This window comes from Centruroides sculpturatus, unplaced genomic scaffold (genome assembly GCF_000671375.1).
Source record: "Centruroides sculpturatus isolate CEXI.00-Female unplaced genomic scaffold, Cexi_2.0 scaffold1029, whole genome shotgun sequence".
Classification (NCBI taxonomy): Eukaryota; Metazoa; Arthropoda; class Arachnida; order Scorpiones; family Buthidae; genus Centruroides; species Centruroides sculpturatus.
Window position 1 is genome coordinate 238,070 of NW_019385204.1, and position 18,376 is coordinate 256,445.

The 18,376-nt window shown below is 27.8% G+C and overlaps 1 protein-coding gene across 1 annotated transcript in view; it reads right to left on the bottom strand.

Moving 5' to 3' along the window:
- Positions 1–18,376, bottom strand: part of LOC111636094 (DNA-directed RNA polymerase I subunit RPA2-like) — an 80,268-nt gene that overhangs the window by 5,244 nt on the left and 56,648 nt on the right. The window contains exons 16-23 of the mRNA XM_023381273.1: positions 16,021–16,227; positions 15,738–15,935; positions 14,072–14,179; positions 13,817–13,993; positions 10,434–10,696; positions 6,604–6,745; positions 4,406–4,562; positions 4,198–4,323 (exon numbers count right to left, since the gene is read on the bottom strand). Of these exons, the coding sequence (XP_023237041.1) occupies positions 4,198–4,323; positions 4,406–4,562; positions 6,604–6,745; positions 10,434–10,696; positions 13,817–13,993; positions 14,072–14,179; positions 15,738–15,935; positions 16,021–16,227 (1,378 nt within the window). The remainder of the gene's footprint in view (positions 1–4,197; positions 4,324–4,405; positions 4,563–6,603; positions 6,746–10,433; positions 10,697–13,816; positions 13,994–14,071; positions 14,180–15,737; positions 15,936–16,020; positions 16,228–18,376) is intronic.

Consider the following 18,376-nt stretch of genomic DNA (forward strand, 5'->3'; position numbering starts at 1 on the left):
GCTCTTGCTGAAAGTGTTAATTTCTGCTTTTTATTATTATTTTTACAATTTTATTTCCACAATTTTATGAAAATATGTTTATTAAAAGCATTCAATATTTGTTTTATATTATATAATAAAATCATGGTACAGAACTGCAGCTCCCATGCATTTTGCAAAACCTACATTTCGGCTCCCACTGAACTCTTGCTTGCCCACCCCTGCTAGATTATCCTCTTTCCTCCCTCTACTGGCAAATTATTACAAAATTTTTTAATTTTAAAATTTTGCTAATCTACATTAAACAGCGCAAATTTCCAGCAGATATAAGGATCCAAAACTCCCAAATGGAGAAGAATGAATAAAGCAAGACGTCATAAGGTCATCAATTCCAATTTTAAGAAAAAAATTATTACTTTTTAATTGGTTTATTTCTGTTTTTTAAGGAACTTTTTCCAGGACGGCCGTGTAGCCTAAAAAGAAAGGTCGGGTTGTCTGAAGTTTTTACTATGGAACATTTAAAAGAAATAAATGATCATCACCCAAGTTTTTGAAAACGACTACGTCTTTTTATTTTTAAAGAAAAGTTTATCATCCAGTGAAATTTTAAAATTAAAAATGATTAGTATTAATTGATAATATTTAATTTCTTTTACACATATACAAATGCTAATGCAGTAAAAACCACTTTGTTTTTTTTTTTTCTTTTTTTGACTCTTTCCACTCTGGATACTAAGAGGGCCTTTTTTTCCCATATTCATTGAACATTTGGCCCATGCCCACAACAGAATGGCCATGTGATGAATAATGAGGTATGACGTCCTCAACAGACCACCATGAAAAATTTTTTTGGGCCATGTAAAACTCTTGGGGTTTTCACCCATCCAGATTTGATCCCAAATCACAAAACTGGTAGGTCAACACTTTAGTTGCATCAATAATCTTGCTGTCAAGTAAGAACATATTCTGACAAAAGTTTAAAAAAACTATTCAATGAGGTTAGATATTACTTTAATTTAATATGTATAAAATATGAGAAAAACTCTCAGCCTATTCTGACTTCATAGGTGACAAAAACATTCAGATAACACTTAAATCAAGAAAGGATTATTTTAATTATTACACTTCATCATACACCTATAAGTTACCTATTGATATTCAGACACTTTCTTCCTTTTTTTTTTTTTTTTGGTGACTCTAAAATCACAATAATAAACTCATCGAAGGGCCTATATAGTATTGTATACTGGCATATATAGTTCTAAAATTTTTAAAAGTAATAAAACTCATTCATTTTTTACTGAAGTTGTTTGTTACATATTTAAGTTAAATTTACCAAAAAATATGAAAAAAATAATAATAATAATAATAAACAGAATTATCAATATAAATAAAGTTTGCAAGTCATTTGTTAAAATGTTACATGTTGTTTTTAATGAAGTGCATAAATTGAAAGAATCAACTAGAATTAAAATTAAAGAAAATATTTCTGCATTAAGAGCAAAGGAATATTTATGATGATGAAATTATTCAAAAAAAAAAATTTTTTTTTGTAATTTCTTTATATCTTAAAAACAGTTCTTTTAAAATATTTTTAGTACCAAATTAAATTATATAATCAAGTTTTTATTATTAATTGAAAATTTAACAATTTAATAAATGACTTTATTTCTATCATATTCTTTAACAAAATATAGATATATATTAACATCATGTTGTTTCTTTAATCCAATGGTTCTCAACCCATGTTCTGCAAAATTGCCTTGAGTGCTTCGTGAAAAAATCGAAAAGGATTTTAAAGTTTTTTTACAAATTTATTCCAATGTTCTATAACACATTACTTTATTTGTAGATAAGTTCATGCTTACAATTTCATTCAATATAATAAAATTTATTAGTATATTGCTTTACATAAACAAACATCATGAAACCTTTTATGATGTTTGTTTACGTATATATATCATACTGGAATTGAGAGATGGCTGGCTGAGTACCATGAATAACAGTTTATAAGACAAGGGTGCTAAAGGCATCCCCAGTCAGCACTGTAAGTAACTGAAGATGACTGTATCATACTTAAATATGTCTGGAAGAGGAGATCAGACTGGAAGCTTAGGTGGCATAACTGGCAACACATCTGCAAGGTAAGCAAGACTTTATAATTTGAGTCCTGCTATGGATTTTTCTTTTCTTCCAGAATATTTTAAATTATTTAATAAGTATTAATTTAATTATAATTATTAAATTTAATGAAGAGATGGCACCTAATGCCCCCCTCTAGTGACAAATTATTTAGTAATTAATTAAATATAATTGCAGAAAAGTAACCCAATGTAATTCAGTGTTGTTTGGCTTGTACATTGCTTTGTTTTCTGAGAATAATAAACATCAAACTGCTGATTTTTTGAATATAGTACTGATATTAATTACACTGATGAAATAACTTATTCACTTAGTTAAAAATATGTCAATGACATAAGTACACCAGAGAATTTATGAAAAATTTGAATCTTATCTAAGTTATTAAATAGTTAGAAAAATATTTTGTTTGTCTATATTTAAAGTCAAAATTATTAAATTAATTAATTAATTAGTGATTTAAATAAATTTTATTTTAAAAAAACAAATGTAATAAGATGTGGTGATGGTAAATCTAACTTATCAGTTAGATGGTTACCATGTGCAGCAAGTATAGAAGGAACTACTGGGTTTACATCATTTCTCTTCCTTTTATAAGAGTAAAATATCCAGTTTTGATTAATCTGCAAATAGTAGTATTAGAATATTAAAAAATAAATTGCTAAAATATAAATGTCTTAAATATTTATTTTTTAATTTTAGAAAATTTATTTATCCAAACAAAAACATCCAAGATGTAAAAAATTTGCACCAAAAAAAAGTTATGACAATTTAGATGTCAGTCAAATTTTTTTATGAGTTGTTCTTTGATAAGAATAAGCTTGCAACTTTGAAGTGAAATGTAAAAAAACATTAATACAGGTAAAAATATTGTGGACACTGCTTCGAAATGCCAAGTTTGTCTTTATCAAAGAAAAACTCCTAAGAAAAAATTTGAATGTCATCTAAATTGTCATAATTTTTTACTTGGCACAATTTTTTTACATCTCTGAGTTTTTGTTTGAATATCAATTGTTTTTTGATTGATGATAGTTTTATTACATGTAGACCTAAGACCTGTACTGTACAGTTCAGTCAGCACTCAGTGACATGACAGCTGCTGACCAAATGCTTTCAATATGCTGTTAGTAAAATCATTATAAAGTTTTAATTTGCAGAAATTTGAGCTTTTGTTATTCTGGATAACATCCTGAATGAAAATCACTGTTTCAATACGATTTTATTCTTATAAGCAGGAAATTAAGCAATGAAAGTAAAATAGCTCTATGGAGGACCTCTGTAAACTTTGACCTATTGACCTGGAAGTTTTGCAAGTACCTCACTGATAATGAGAAAGGCTTAGGTTTAAAATTTGAGCTTTCTAGACCCAGTAGTTTTTCTCTATGAACATCTTCAGTGCCTGATGAAGAAAAGAAGAAAATATTTGTTCACAAATAATGCAGAATGAACAAATATTTAAAAATATTGTATTTTCCATTTTGACTTTGCTCAGAACCAGTGTCATCATATAAAATAGTCTGCAGCGGAAGAGGGGTCTGGACCCAAAATGCATTCTGCATAATGACAATTTGAAAAACTTAATTTGTTCATCTCTGTAAAATACATTCCTGTATGATAAACCCTTATTTTATCAAATTACATGATTTAAGAAACACAAAAATTATTTAAGTGTACAGAAGCTACAGTAAGGGTCTAGAAGAGCTATGAGCCACAACTGGTCACTATAGAAATATATGTTAAATGGTTTTATTCTAAATTTTAAATTCTATTGTTTTGATATTCAATTTGTTTAATCAAATCAAAATAGGTGATTACTGTTTTATTAATAAAGAAACATTTTTAGATTATATATCTTTCCATTCAGTTGCCTTAATTAGCAGTCTGTTTGCATCTTTTCATATTCACTACAATCACAATATTAATAAATGTCATTGAAAAAATATATAAATTGAATGTCATAATCAAAATGAATATGACATTCAATTATACATTTAGAGATACACAATGTATTGATATCTAAAGTCAAAACTTTAATAATATCAATTATATCAATATACTTAGAAAATTAAATTTTATTACCTTTTTGGAGTAGTTCTCCAAAATATTCAGAGGCAGGATAAGATTCAGAAAATTTAAAAGCTGTTGCATCATGAACAATTCCATGAAGAGAAGCAGATTTTCCAGCCATACTTTCAATCATCATCCCTAAATTGTAAGTTTTTCAATATTACTTATATAATAATAATTTATATTTTTTCATAAAATATTTTATTTAATTTTTCATTACCAATTGTCATTCGAGAAGGAAATCCATGTGGATTAAAAATAATATCTGGAACCATACCACTTTCTGTAAATGGCATGTTTTCAATTGGCCATTTTTGACTACAAACACCTTTCTGACCATGCCTACTAGCAAATTTATCTCCTATAATAGGTGGTCTCTTAAAAAAAAAATGGAAAGTTAATTATATTCATATTAATTATAAATTTATCAATTTAATATTTAATTTTTATTATTATTACAACCTATAACTATAAAAACTATATTTAATATTTATTTTTGAAAATAAATTACAAATGATTACTTTTTCCATTAATTAAATTATTAATTCATAGATCATCATCTGATATTTGAAAGGGAGATTTTTAAAATTATCTAGAAAATTCATTTCTAGAACATTACAATATTTAATTAACATACCTATTTATAAAATGTAAAATGTTATTTTGATATGTTATATTTAATATCAAATTCATTAAAATATAAAGAAACATTACATCTCAGTTCATATTTCCTTTCTAAAGATTGTTTCATCCCTCCTTTAAGTTGTCTATCACTTTTGAAATAGCAAAGCAATCTCCTACTTTCATTCTTTGCATAACTTTTTCTTATTTCTGTCTCACTCACTTTGCCATATTTTTGTAAAGTGAAATTTCTGAAGATATTAAGTCTTCATTAAATGTAAACAAAAATCTGAGAAATATATATGATAGACAGAAGACAATCTCATTTGTGTATTTAAGATTTACATTTTTTGCAATTTTATTTCACATAACACCTTCAAAATAAATGAGGTTTTGATAAATCATAACAATGCAGACATCCCACTTAACATCATTAATCAATTCATGAAAATCAGGCATTCTGCAAGAAAAGATTAGCAGGAGCCTATTTCCATCATTTTGTGTAGAAAAAAATTATAATGTGTTATGCCAACCCAAAACTCCTGATTAACTCTTGAAAATGTAACAAAAACACAATACAGCATCTATATATATTTATTACAAACTATTGTATTAAGTATTTTGTATTTTACCACCTATATTAATTTCTGATCATCAAATAGTTAATATAGTCGTTAACAAAAAGTTGCTTTGTATGCAACAGCAATAATCTGTACAGTACAATATGCATGCCATACTGCAAACATTTCATTCATAAAAGAAATTGCATGACAAATAATACATAGCAATACAGAATTTGTTTTAAAAAATGTAGACAAAATTTACAATAAAAATAAGTGATAAATCACAGAAAATTTGAAACAACATCTCTGACACTTCTGTAAATTGGGGAATTTACTGTAGCATCACAAAAGCATGTTTAGGCTTTCTGCTATTGAAGGTATTTGTACAATATGACACTAATGTTTCTTCCATCACCAGCTAAATTAGAGATACCCATTTTTTGACACTCAAAGCACTTTTAAAAGTGTCTACACATGATTATAACATGTATTCAAAATATAATTGGTTAAAAACTTAAAACTTTTCCTGTATATTGTTTCATTAAAGATGTAAAGAATTTTTTGGATATAAACGTACATTTTTATTATATAAACAGCAACCAAAAAACATTGTATTGAGAAATATGTTCTATGAAGCTTGGGTATTAAAAGTAAAAAATCAACCTATCAGGAAAATGTTAAGTAGGTGGATGTCTGTATTTTTATATTAAAGTTTTTAATGAGATTTTGAGCAGAGTTTCCTTGAACATTAGTCAAATCTGTCAAACACCTGAAATGGACAGAGAGAAAATTTGTTCTATCAGATATTAATACTTGTAGCTGTAAAGGATTCACTGTATTAAGACACAATAATAAAAATAGAACTGAAACATGGAAAATACAATATAAATACAGCTATAAATTCAATATAATAGTGATTGTTATTTATTTTTTATTTATTAATATCATAATTTATTTTATTTATAAAACTTTTAAGTATTCAATAAGTGATGAATGTTTAGAATGTTGAATGTTGCAAATTTTATTTTTAATCTAATTTAAATTAAAATCTATAACAGCAAGGAAGAAGAAAATTAAGCAAAAAATACAAGCATACAAGAGAAAACAATAGTTTATCTAATAAATTGTACTAATGTCAAAGAATGAAGCGAGAAGCTTTTATTAAATTTTGTATATCTCATAATTACTAAATTTTAAAAAACAACATTATTAAATTTTTAACTTAAATACTCACTGGAATCCATAGAGTAATACAAATCTTTTGTAAGATATCAACTCCATTTTCACTGCCTATAACTTTCACATCAAATACATAAGCAGATTCAGTAGACTTATATTTTATCACACGTACTTCATTACTTGAGAGATCAATATAGCTACAAAATAAATGATAAAAGTAATTTTAATTGAAAGTATTTTAAGGTTATTATTTTTAAATTAACTAGTTTTATATTTATATCATTCTAAATTGAGTGAATTGATATTACACTTACAAAAACTATAAATGTAATATTTAGATAATTAAAATTTACAAGTAATTGAAAATGTAATTCCCTGCACAAAAATCCTTGCTGAATAAAATTTTTGAAATTAACTGACTTTATCAAATTAAAAAATTTCAAAGGTTATATAATGACTTTAGCAAGTAATTTATTTATTTTTTAAATTTACTGTTGATTTTTAGTCAATCTATACTATTATAAAGAGGTAAAGTTTGTAACTTTCAATGTAGGACATAATCTCCAAAACTACTCATCTGATTTCAAAAATTCTTTCACCAATATTTAGAATGGACCTTCAGGGTCGACATAGACTGTATATTATTCCATTAAACATTCATATAAATTAAAAGATATCATTTAGGTAAGCATTATATTTTTGGTGTCAGCGGGTGATGAGGGGCAAGACGCGTATGTATACGAGATAGGTAACTGCGCTAAGTCACCATCGGCAGCCGTATTCCCTGTACTTGAGGCTGGGTCCCGCCAGGTTGCCACCAAGTCCATGCAAAGATGATGGCGACTTGGTGAACAAGGGCCACTGATGTGTGCGCATTATCCGAGACCAGCGAGTTTCACAGGCTGGCACCAAACTGCTGCTCCCAGCCACATCAACATCACATATACGAAGCCCCAAACTTGAACTGGGGTTGAGCACAGTGCAGTCGCATGGTCAGCAAGATACACAGTGCACATGTCCGAACTTATCTATACTAATATTATAAAGAGGTAATGTTTATAAGTTTGGATGTAGGAAGTAATTTCCAAAACAACTCATCCGATTTCAAAAATTCTTTCACCAATTTTTTAGAATGGAACTTCAGGGTGGACATAGGCTGTATATTATTCCATTAAACATTCATATAAATTAAAAGATATCATCTAGGATTAAGGCTTTTATGTCCAACAGATGGCACTAACTTCACGAGTACGAAGTTTGCTTTTCTGTAAGGATGAACTAAAGCAGATCAGCTTCTATCTGTCTATATAAATAAAAATGTAACGTTCGTTTGTTCCTACAGATTCCTTTGAAATTTTGAGACAACGTTGCATTTGAATAAACACGTCTATTTATATAATATACGTTTCGAAATTTCCCCCACTGGGGGGGGAGATGGACAGGATTAAGGCTTACTGTGAAGAACTCTGCTTCTATTTATACTATTTTATATGTGGTTTTTGCATTTTTGATTGCGTTTTAATAGGGTATGTCAACAGAATATACACTAAGAAGGGATTTTTCAAAAAATTTCCCTCCCACGGGGAAAGTGTTATACATTTATAATAGATACATTTTGAACCACAACAATGCACGGCGGGATCTGCTAGTAGTATATAAAGTTGACATGGGGAATGCATGCACATAAGTTTGCTTTATTCAAACTCTTAGTCTTAAATTTGAACATAAAATCAAACATTATGTTTATGAATGATTCGAGAATATCCAACTTATTTTTCGAATTTAGTAAACTAGAAGAGCCCAGAAAAGGTTACGAAAATGTTTATTATTTATCACTTAGTGGTACTATGCAATGGTTAGTGATTGCTATAAATCTTAATTATCATTATCCCAGTGTGGTAAGCAGATATCTAAAAATTTTATAATTAGTCTCGGAAGAGGGGGAACCTAATTCTTGCACTTGGTGAAAACGGGTAAGATTGGCTATAATCTAATGATCTTAATCTTTGCTAATGTTTTTGTTCAAGCAATACCAGGCTCATCTGTTAGTGGCCAATAAAGCTGTTATGATGAAAATTTTATGATTTAGTAAATGTCAGAGTGAACTTAAATTTATTTTCTCAGTCAGTCAAAAATCATAAAACTTGCAAACTACTTTATCTGCTACTTCTCACTTCAATTGACCAAGATGAAAGATGATTAAAAGTACAGATCATACGCAAGTGAAGGATAATATAATATATAAAATTCCAAATGATTGTCATCATTAGTTATATACAGTGTGTCCAAAAAGTTACTGTGCAGTGAGAAACTTGTAATGACATTGAAGTTATATGTATGGCATTTTATACTGGAACTGTAAGTTGTATGTCCTGTAGACATATAACTTTCAGTTCTCTAACACAAAGTGGAAATGCAAACCATACAATTTACAGGTCTCATATGCAATGTACTATGTATAACTTTAATATCATTTACAAATTTTTCACTATACAATAACTTTTCAGACACCCTGTAGTATCAATAGCTACATTAATGATTAAGTAAGACTTTCTATTTCTCTTTAGCTTAAATTTTAAGCATTTACAAATTATTTTAAGATATGCAATCACTTGTTATTTGATCGTATTAATCCTCTTTGATACTTGTGAATATTGTAACTATTAATACATATTAAGATACTGAATTCAAAGAAATAGAAGAGTTCTTCTCAATGGAAATCATCTAAAAAAAATAGAAAGTGCCAAGCAAGATATGAAACTTTACTGAAAAAATAATGACAAAAACTTTGGTACTTATATAAAAATTGATGGTCAGATATATATAAAACCCTTAGTCATTACTTCTTACAAGTAAAAAAGAACATACTTTGCCATATCCAACATACATATTTTTAAAAATCAGAATTAGTGTATTTAGCCTAATTTAAAGGTCATCCTCACAGTTTAAAAAAAATTTTAGTACATTTAGGCATTTGAATTTTTATAATTCCATTTCTTTATGATAAAATCTTATGACCTGTAAATTGGGCTAAAAACACTAGTTCTGATTTTTAAAAAAACATTATCTGAATTATAGAAAAAGCATGTACAGTACATTATTATTTACTAGTATTAAGTTCCAGTATAAATGTACCAAATCCTTAAAAATAAAGACTATGTTCACCACACCAAAAATATTCACTTAAAAATGAGATCATCACTGTCTACCAGCATTAAACATAGTAGTACATTTAACTTACTATCCTTTAATAAGAATAACAAAGAATCAATAATTATATAAAATAAATTTTTCCTCTGTTAAGAAGTAAACAGAAATAAATATAGATAATATAAACAATGAGAGATGAGAAATCCAGCTATTACAAAAAACAAAACCTTGTAAATATATCAGATCAAGCTATACTATATTATCAAAACTTCTCTTTATTATCTCCACATATGATATATATTTAAATAAAAAAGTAAATGAAACCTACTTTCAGATTCCTAATATGAGAATATTTGCTTTATACAAATTGAACTTTCTTTTATCTCCAATTTTTGTTCACATTATCCCTTTACTATTTTTTAAATATAATATATATTACACACAATTGGTTATGATTTAAACAATCAAGTTATACTACTTTTGAATTTAACTGCAAGAAATGAATAAATATTACATATATTTTCCCTATATTATTTTTATTCCTATTCATCCCTTTTATTTCCCTTGTGAGGAGTATTAATATAATCCTATTTTTAAAATATATTCATTAGTACTATATTTTTTAATAGTGGAGCTGCAAAGCATATTAAAGCAATTTTTTAAATTCATAATCATATTTATGACAGTTAGTCCTATTTATCATCTTTTCAAAATAAAAAGATAATTAATTTTTACCTGCACATTGGACTTTCATAATCAAGTCTTGTTCCAATAAAAGGCAATCCATCTTCATCAATTTTATTTTTGAGTTCAATGTCCAATTTATGTTCAAGTTCAGTAACAAAATATTTTTTTCCAAACATATATGAAGTCTGGTTACTTCTATCTCCAGCTAAATCTCTCAAATCAACAAAAACAGATTTGTAAATACCACCATATTTAAAACCTCTTTCTAATGATGATTTATTCAAAACTATGGCATCTTCCATGTCATAGCCCTGTAATAAAATATTAATGTAAGAAAAATATATAAACAAGTTAACAATTTAGAAAATACATTAATAAATACCTAACATTTAACATAGCAACTACACAAATATTATCATTAATACATATATACATTTACTTCTATCCTGTAGACACTAAAAAGGCTTTTTTATAGTCTATCATGGATTCAGCCAATCCCACAATGGGTAGCCAGATGATGAGGGATGGGGCAAAATATACCTGGGACATACCACTCCCAAAAAATTTCTGGAATTTGACCCATTTGGATTTGTTTCTGAGTTCCACAGAGCAATTTAACTGCTTGGCCATCCCACAGATAACATACAATATTTCTCAATCTTTTTAAGCCCAAGGATCATTAAAATGAAAAAATTCTATGGACTGCTAAGTTATGTAGGCATAACTTTTTTAAAACCTATGTGGGCATTACCAGCATTTGGGAAATATTGTGCAATTTATAACATAATAAATATTTGTTATGCATGTTTTGAATACACATGAAAACATAATTAAATTGGAAGTAAATTATTAAAAGGAAATCATCATTGAACAAAGTTTTAATCTTTATTAATTTAAGTCTGCCTGCAGATCACACATACCATCATTGCAGACCACAGATTGAGAAAAGCAACATAATATAATCAAATACAAAATTTAATTATTATTTTATAGATTTCATTTATGAATCTACAGCATAAATCTAAATAAAAAAAATGTAATTACTATTTATTGTTTCCCAAAAAAGTCTTTTATTTTTGAAACTTTCTTAAGCTGAATAATTGGAATTTTTAATGTCTGTTAAGGATCATAAAAAAATTTTTAAATTTTTTAAAGTTTTTTTTACAGTAAAAAAGTAATTTAAATTAGTACAGTGGTACCTCAGGATACGAAATTAATCCGTTCCGAAACTGAGATCGTATCATGAAAATGTCGTAAGGTGAATCATCTATTCCCATACGATTACATGCTTAACTAAATAATTCGTTTGAACGCGAAAAACATACTTAAATTAAAGCCAAGTAATACATTTAAAAAGATAACTGTAGTAAGAAAAACAAATGAAAAATGCGAACTAATGAAACATCGTATGGTGAGTTTTTGTTCGTATCGTGGAGCAAAAATATGTTCGAATTTCATGTCGTATCCTGAAAATTTCGTATGCTGGGGCGTTCGTAACCTGAGGTACCACTGTACATACAAAAAGCTGGAAATGAATTAAAAAAATAAAGAAAACACACCTTTTTATATCCAGCAGAATATATTTAAACGAGTAAAAACATTTTTGACCTCATTTTTTTATAGGGCTTTTATGGTTAGAACAGAAAGTAATTTAACTGAATTGAACATAAGTGACATTCATTACCACAAAAATTATTGTCTTTGAGGCAAATAAGCAATACTGTAACAAAGTATACAGAAAGCCAAACAGCATTAATTCATATATTCACTGGTACTCCAATGATTTAATATCTCATACATTATCAGCATCTTTTGTCCTATTTACAAATAGCAGTCACTCACTCAACCTACCCTCGGCACAGAAAACAAAAGATTAGTTTATTAACCTGATTTCTTGTTTTCTGTACCCATATACATGGCATCCTGTGGAATGTTATAATAGGATTAGTTAAAGCCTATCTAAGCCAGCAGATAAACATAAGAAACAATCTAAATTTAAAACAGAGTATAGGAAAGTAAAAGTGTTGCATTGTTACAGGTAAAAACCATAACAGATATGATAGCACCAATAGCAAGAAAATATAACATCCAAATTAGAATTAGAAGGTTACCTTCTGCCTTACAGATGGTTAGAACAGACAAACTGGTACAGGATGTTACAAAAACAAAGAATTTATATGATTACATTAAGCAAAGGAAATAATGAATTTTTCTATGTAGGATCCACTTACAGGTCTGTGAATCTCTGGGTCAAGGAATATTTTCAATTCAATTAGCCACTATTCCACTAATAGTGCAGTATTAATGCATGAGGCCTAAAGAAAAAGTCCACTGTGAGTTGGAATCATCCGGTGATTCTCAGAAGTTAATATGACATTAATACCATCAGAATTGCTGAACAATGTTTCATCTACATATTAGGAAAACATTTGAATGTCATATTAATGCACAAGATTCAATAAACCTGGACAACAGATGGCTGGAGCACTCAAAACAAAAAATTGGAGGATATGATTAGATGTTGGATTGATAAAATAAAGCACTAACTTGGTATAAGGAATGGATTCTAAGTTTTTCAAAAGTATCTTGATATATTACTTTTTACATTTAACTAATTGCAAACTATATTTTGATGCTGTGCATGAATGGGGGATAGTTTTAAGATTGACAGACTAGAATACAAATGTTTGATTCATCAAAAACTATAAAATATTCAAATATTGTTTAATATAATGAATATAAAAATTTATTATTTTTTTATATTCATTATATTCATTTGGAAAGCTGTTCTAAAGTAGGATGAAAGAATTTCTTCTTTTTAAATTAAACATTTGGCTACCTGAAATAAGCATTTTAATATTGATAAGATATTTGTTTCTCTACTAAAAGCTGAATGAAGACCAAAAAATAAAGTATAAATTTGGAAATTAACACCAGAAATTCAATTTTTACTTTTCAGTATTGTAAATTATTTTCTAAAGCAAATCTAATGGTAATTATAATTAACTATAAATATATTAAGTAAACAATTTGTTGATCTCAGCAGAAGACAAACTGAAATAAATTGTAGCAAAGCATTTAACAACATGACAAATATCAAGATCTGATTGTCAATGTTTGTGATTTTTGACCTGAATTTGGCCTATGAATTATGCTGAAAACATTTGTTAAGTCATTAAATGTTTTGCTGGAATTTATTAAACTTTAAGGTTGTCTTCTTTTATTGACTTATTTTCCAGGTTCTGAGAAGTTTTTAATTGTTGATCTCATTTACATTCAATAAAAATTACTTTTAAAAAATGTTTACATATTGTATAATCAGACAAAATAAAAATATATGAATGTAATTAAATTAGAATTTTCAAAAAAGAAAACTTTTAGTTACATATACAACTAAACTCCTATTGTAAATTAAAATAATTTATACTTACAGTATATGAAATGACAGCAACTATTGCATTTGTTCCAGTGGGATAATTATCCATATGATAATGATCATACATGGTAGGTCGAACCAATGGTGTATGTGGCGTCTGAATCCTATACAGTTTATTATCAGATCTATATTTGTAAGCATAACATGGAGTTCCCATGGTTTGCTTACCCATCTAATGGAAATTTTAATTGTGTATTAGCATTAGTTCAGATTAATTACACTTTTTATAATAATTAAGTCTTAAAAATACCTGACACTGATACATATTACGTGGACTTTGGTTGAAGTCTGAAAATGGTATCATATTGGCTAAGATACTCAATATGCTAATTTCTCTAATTTCTTGATGTGTAGTAATCTAAATTAAATGTAAAACAAAAACACATTTAAAATAATAAAAGAATTATAGTCTTTTCTATGGGCAGCTAAGTAAATATTATTTTTATCATGATACCATAGATATCTGCTAAGGTTCCTCTTTCCGTAGCTGTTTTGAACTGGTGTAATGATGAGAAAACAATACAAGTTTGAAATTATAATGTTTTCTATGGAAAATTTTAAGTCATAAGTAAGTCATATTTGTTTTATTTGTTACAACTGAAGAGTGCTATTTACAGCCAGAATGCATTTTGTAACAACAAATGGAATAATAAATGTATGTATTGGTAAAACAGTGCACCAAACTTTTTAATTTGTCACTGGAACCAGAACTGGAGTTATTAGAAAAGAGTTATAGAAAGAGGAACCTTAGTGGATACCTATTTAATACAATACTATTATGATCAAAAGATATTTCAAATTAAGTTCACATTGATACTGTTATCTACAAAATACTTTTGATATATGATATACATTCAAAAAGTTTGCAGAAAATGTCTGTAATGTGTGTAGATGGAGTGAGAATGACTCAGATTTTTTTCCTTTAAATACTTGACAACTATATGCTGAGTCATAGTGCATGAGGTATTAAAATTAACAACAAAATCAGTTTGCAATGTATCTATGCATACATTTCATCATTTCATGATATGGTGAAAATGATATTTCAGAATACAGTTTAATGTGCAGTGGCTTATCAATCTAGCCTTTTAAATAGATATCTGAGTAAGTATTCCATTACAGTCCTATGTTCCCCATACTCACTGGATCTTGCCCTCATGTGATTTCCACCTTTCCCCATATGAAAATATATACAAAGGATTGAAAATTCATCAACATAAATGAAGAATTTTTACAGAAGTAATCATTTTGACTACTGCTGTAAAAATTGTACTTCATATGGTTGCGAATGAGGAGTTTCAGGATATTTTCAAAAACTGTATGACTGATGGATGACATGTGCTGCTGCAGAAGATGAATACTTGGAGGGCAACCTTACCATGGGTAAAAAAAGGTTGAGTGGTTCTCAACCTTTTTTTACCCATGGACTCCTTTTCCTCTTAATTTTTTTGTGGACCCCCATAGACATTGTATAGAAAAAACATTTTATACTTTTTACTAATAAAAAAGAAGGGAATTGTATTAAAAAGAAATAGTAAATATATATATTGTTGACCTTTGTCAATGAAATATATGTTGTATATGTATTCAATATTTTAAATAATTTATATTTTAACCCTTATGCAAGAAATGAGTAATAAAAAAATTGATAATATATATACTGTAGAAATTTAATTCTCAGTAAAACAATTGTTCTGAAGTATAATTACCCTACACTAAAATATCACCGCAAACCTCAATTTAGTATTTTTTTTCTGTGGACCTTCAGTAATGTTACATGGACCCCGGTTGAGAACCACTGGTCTAAATGTATGTAAAGTCAATAAAAATATTTTCTGCAAACTTTTTGAATATACCACACATTAAACTTTACAAAAACATTAATAATAAAATAATCTAAGTAATATAATACTTACACCCTCAATGGCTTCTTCTGGTATGACACAAATATCAAGATAAACTTGTTCAAATGTACCAACCATTTCAGTACTGTTGACACTTAAATTATGGACAGGTCTTACAAAACGTGAAGGTGTAGAAAAAAGAAATATGCCAGGATACTGTGCTAATTTAGCTGTTTTTGGAACAAAACCTATTTCCAAACAATTTGATACCTATACAAGAAAACATATATTCATTCATAGTAAACTAAAAAACCTGAAATATGTTAAAAGATAGAAATTAAACAGTAATTCAAACCATTTCTTTTTGAAGAGTTTTCAAATAACGTAACTTATTTACTAAATCCGACGCTTTTTCAGCCGATACCCATCCAATCACTTTTCCATCAAGAAATATAATATAATAAAATTTAGCTGTAGTAGGAATAATTCCATCATAAGGAATCATGCCTAAACAAGTTAAAAGTTTTGGCAAATGTCCCACTGGTGGCTGTACATTCACAATCTGTTAAATAAAAAATTATGCATTTTATCATCATCATCAGCATTTTTTTTAAATTAAAACTTCTAAACTACAATATTGTTTATATCTTATTAATTTTATTGAACAATTAAAATCTGAAATGATTTAAATACACAAATATATATATATTTACATAAAAAGATCAAATATTTTATAAGTATAACATAGCATTTCTATTTACAATGGAGAAGTTAAATAGAAATAACATGTAGAAATTTTATATATTTCCCAATTTCCTTAACATTAACATTATCTGTTAATAATCAAACAATAACCAGTGTAAAAAACAAATGTGGATAAGTACTAGTCCTAGTATCTGGTATGAGTACATTATCAGTAAGTTCCAGTGCAGTATCCTAATACTGTTTATACCGATACCATATCAATACTTTTCTTTGATAGAGTCGATTTACTTGATACTTTTGGTCCATATCCAATACTGGTATCAATACTTTTCCCAGATATCAGATCTGGTATCATTACATTTATCATAAACAAGTAAGGCTTTTGAACATCCGAAATCGGATTTTGCAGCTGAATCAGAAATTGAAATGGAATTTTACAATATTTTTGGTTAAGTTAAACTTATATTAAAAAAATATTAATGGCCAAAATCAATAAATGTATTACATCAAATTTTATTTTCTGAATCTACACATGCTTATTCTGTTGCTTCTTTCTTAATTCATAAACCAAGTAAATTTAGTACAGATAATCTATTCCAAATTTCAATTGTCTAGAACTGCAACAAACCAAGTAATTATGCTAGCTTTTGACACATTTATTATTATTCTCTCTCTAATATAAATGCATTTCCCACCATTTTAGAGATTCCTCTTAGGTATTACATCTAAAAATAATACAATACTTTTAAAAAATAAAGATAAATACAATTCAGGTTGTTACAAAGTAAAAATGTGATTGCTCACAATCACTTGTGTAACGAGTGATTGTGAGCAATCACAATTCTTGAGTGATGTTCGAATGAGTTCCCATTCATGTATTAATGGGATACATCTGAAGACTATAGTATATTTTAACTATAGTGGAATACTTCTGATGTTTACAGTATTTGTATAGTCATACATACAACTGACACATCTATCAAGTGATATTCAAAGACTTTGACAATTAATCACTAGTGAAATACTTCTGATGACTCCAGTGCTTATAATCAGACATATATCTAATGTATCCAGAAGAATTTTCAACAGTATTAACATTTAACTGATGGTGATGGCTACATTACTATACAGGTATACCTCGACTTATGTCATTTCGAGTTACGTCGTTCCCAATTATACGTTGTTTGTCAAAAAAGTATATGGAAAAATAAAAATCAAGTTTAAGTCATTTTATTCGACTTTACATCTGTCCGCCTCAAATATTGAAATCATAATATCACTAGAAAAATGTTTAAAGCGCATAAAATCATATTAAAATATATACAAGTATATACTGTATTTACAGTACATGCATTCGTAAATTTAGATTACTTTTTTCTGTACTATATTAAAAACTAAAATTTATTTAATGCAGTGTGTAGCGTCTTTGTAATCCAAAACGAGTTGGTAGACGAACGGACAGCAATTGGTTAGAAAACGTACGTTTTATTTAAAAATTCTTAATTCATATGCATTTCGGGTTGGCCTATATTCCCAACCCCTCTTCAGTGCTGTTAAGATTACACAAAAAAATTTTAGGTTAGTTTTACAATGTTGGCTAGTAGGAACATAACTAAAACGCGAGGTGATGATAACATAAAAATGCTTACTTGTCATATAATGGTACAGCATAGAAGTATTTTACAAAATTTTTAATTACATAGTAGTATGGTATAGCCTATGATATGAAAAAAGTGGTATAAGGGGGAGGCTGTTTAACATATCATTTTTATGACGAACTGTATAACATAGAATATTAATTTAAAAAATATCAATGCACACTTACATTTTAGTTAGAATGTATTATTTCCGAATACAAAAAGGAACATAGTACAAAACATTTTTAACAACTGGTCTTATCCGTTGTTCGCTTAGTAACAGAATACCGACAAGTAATGTTATATAAACAGTTACCCACATTCCGTACACGGGGGTTGTGATTTAAACAATCTTTAACGCGTGGAGGC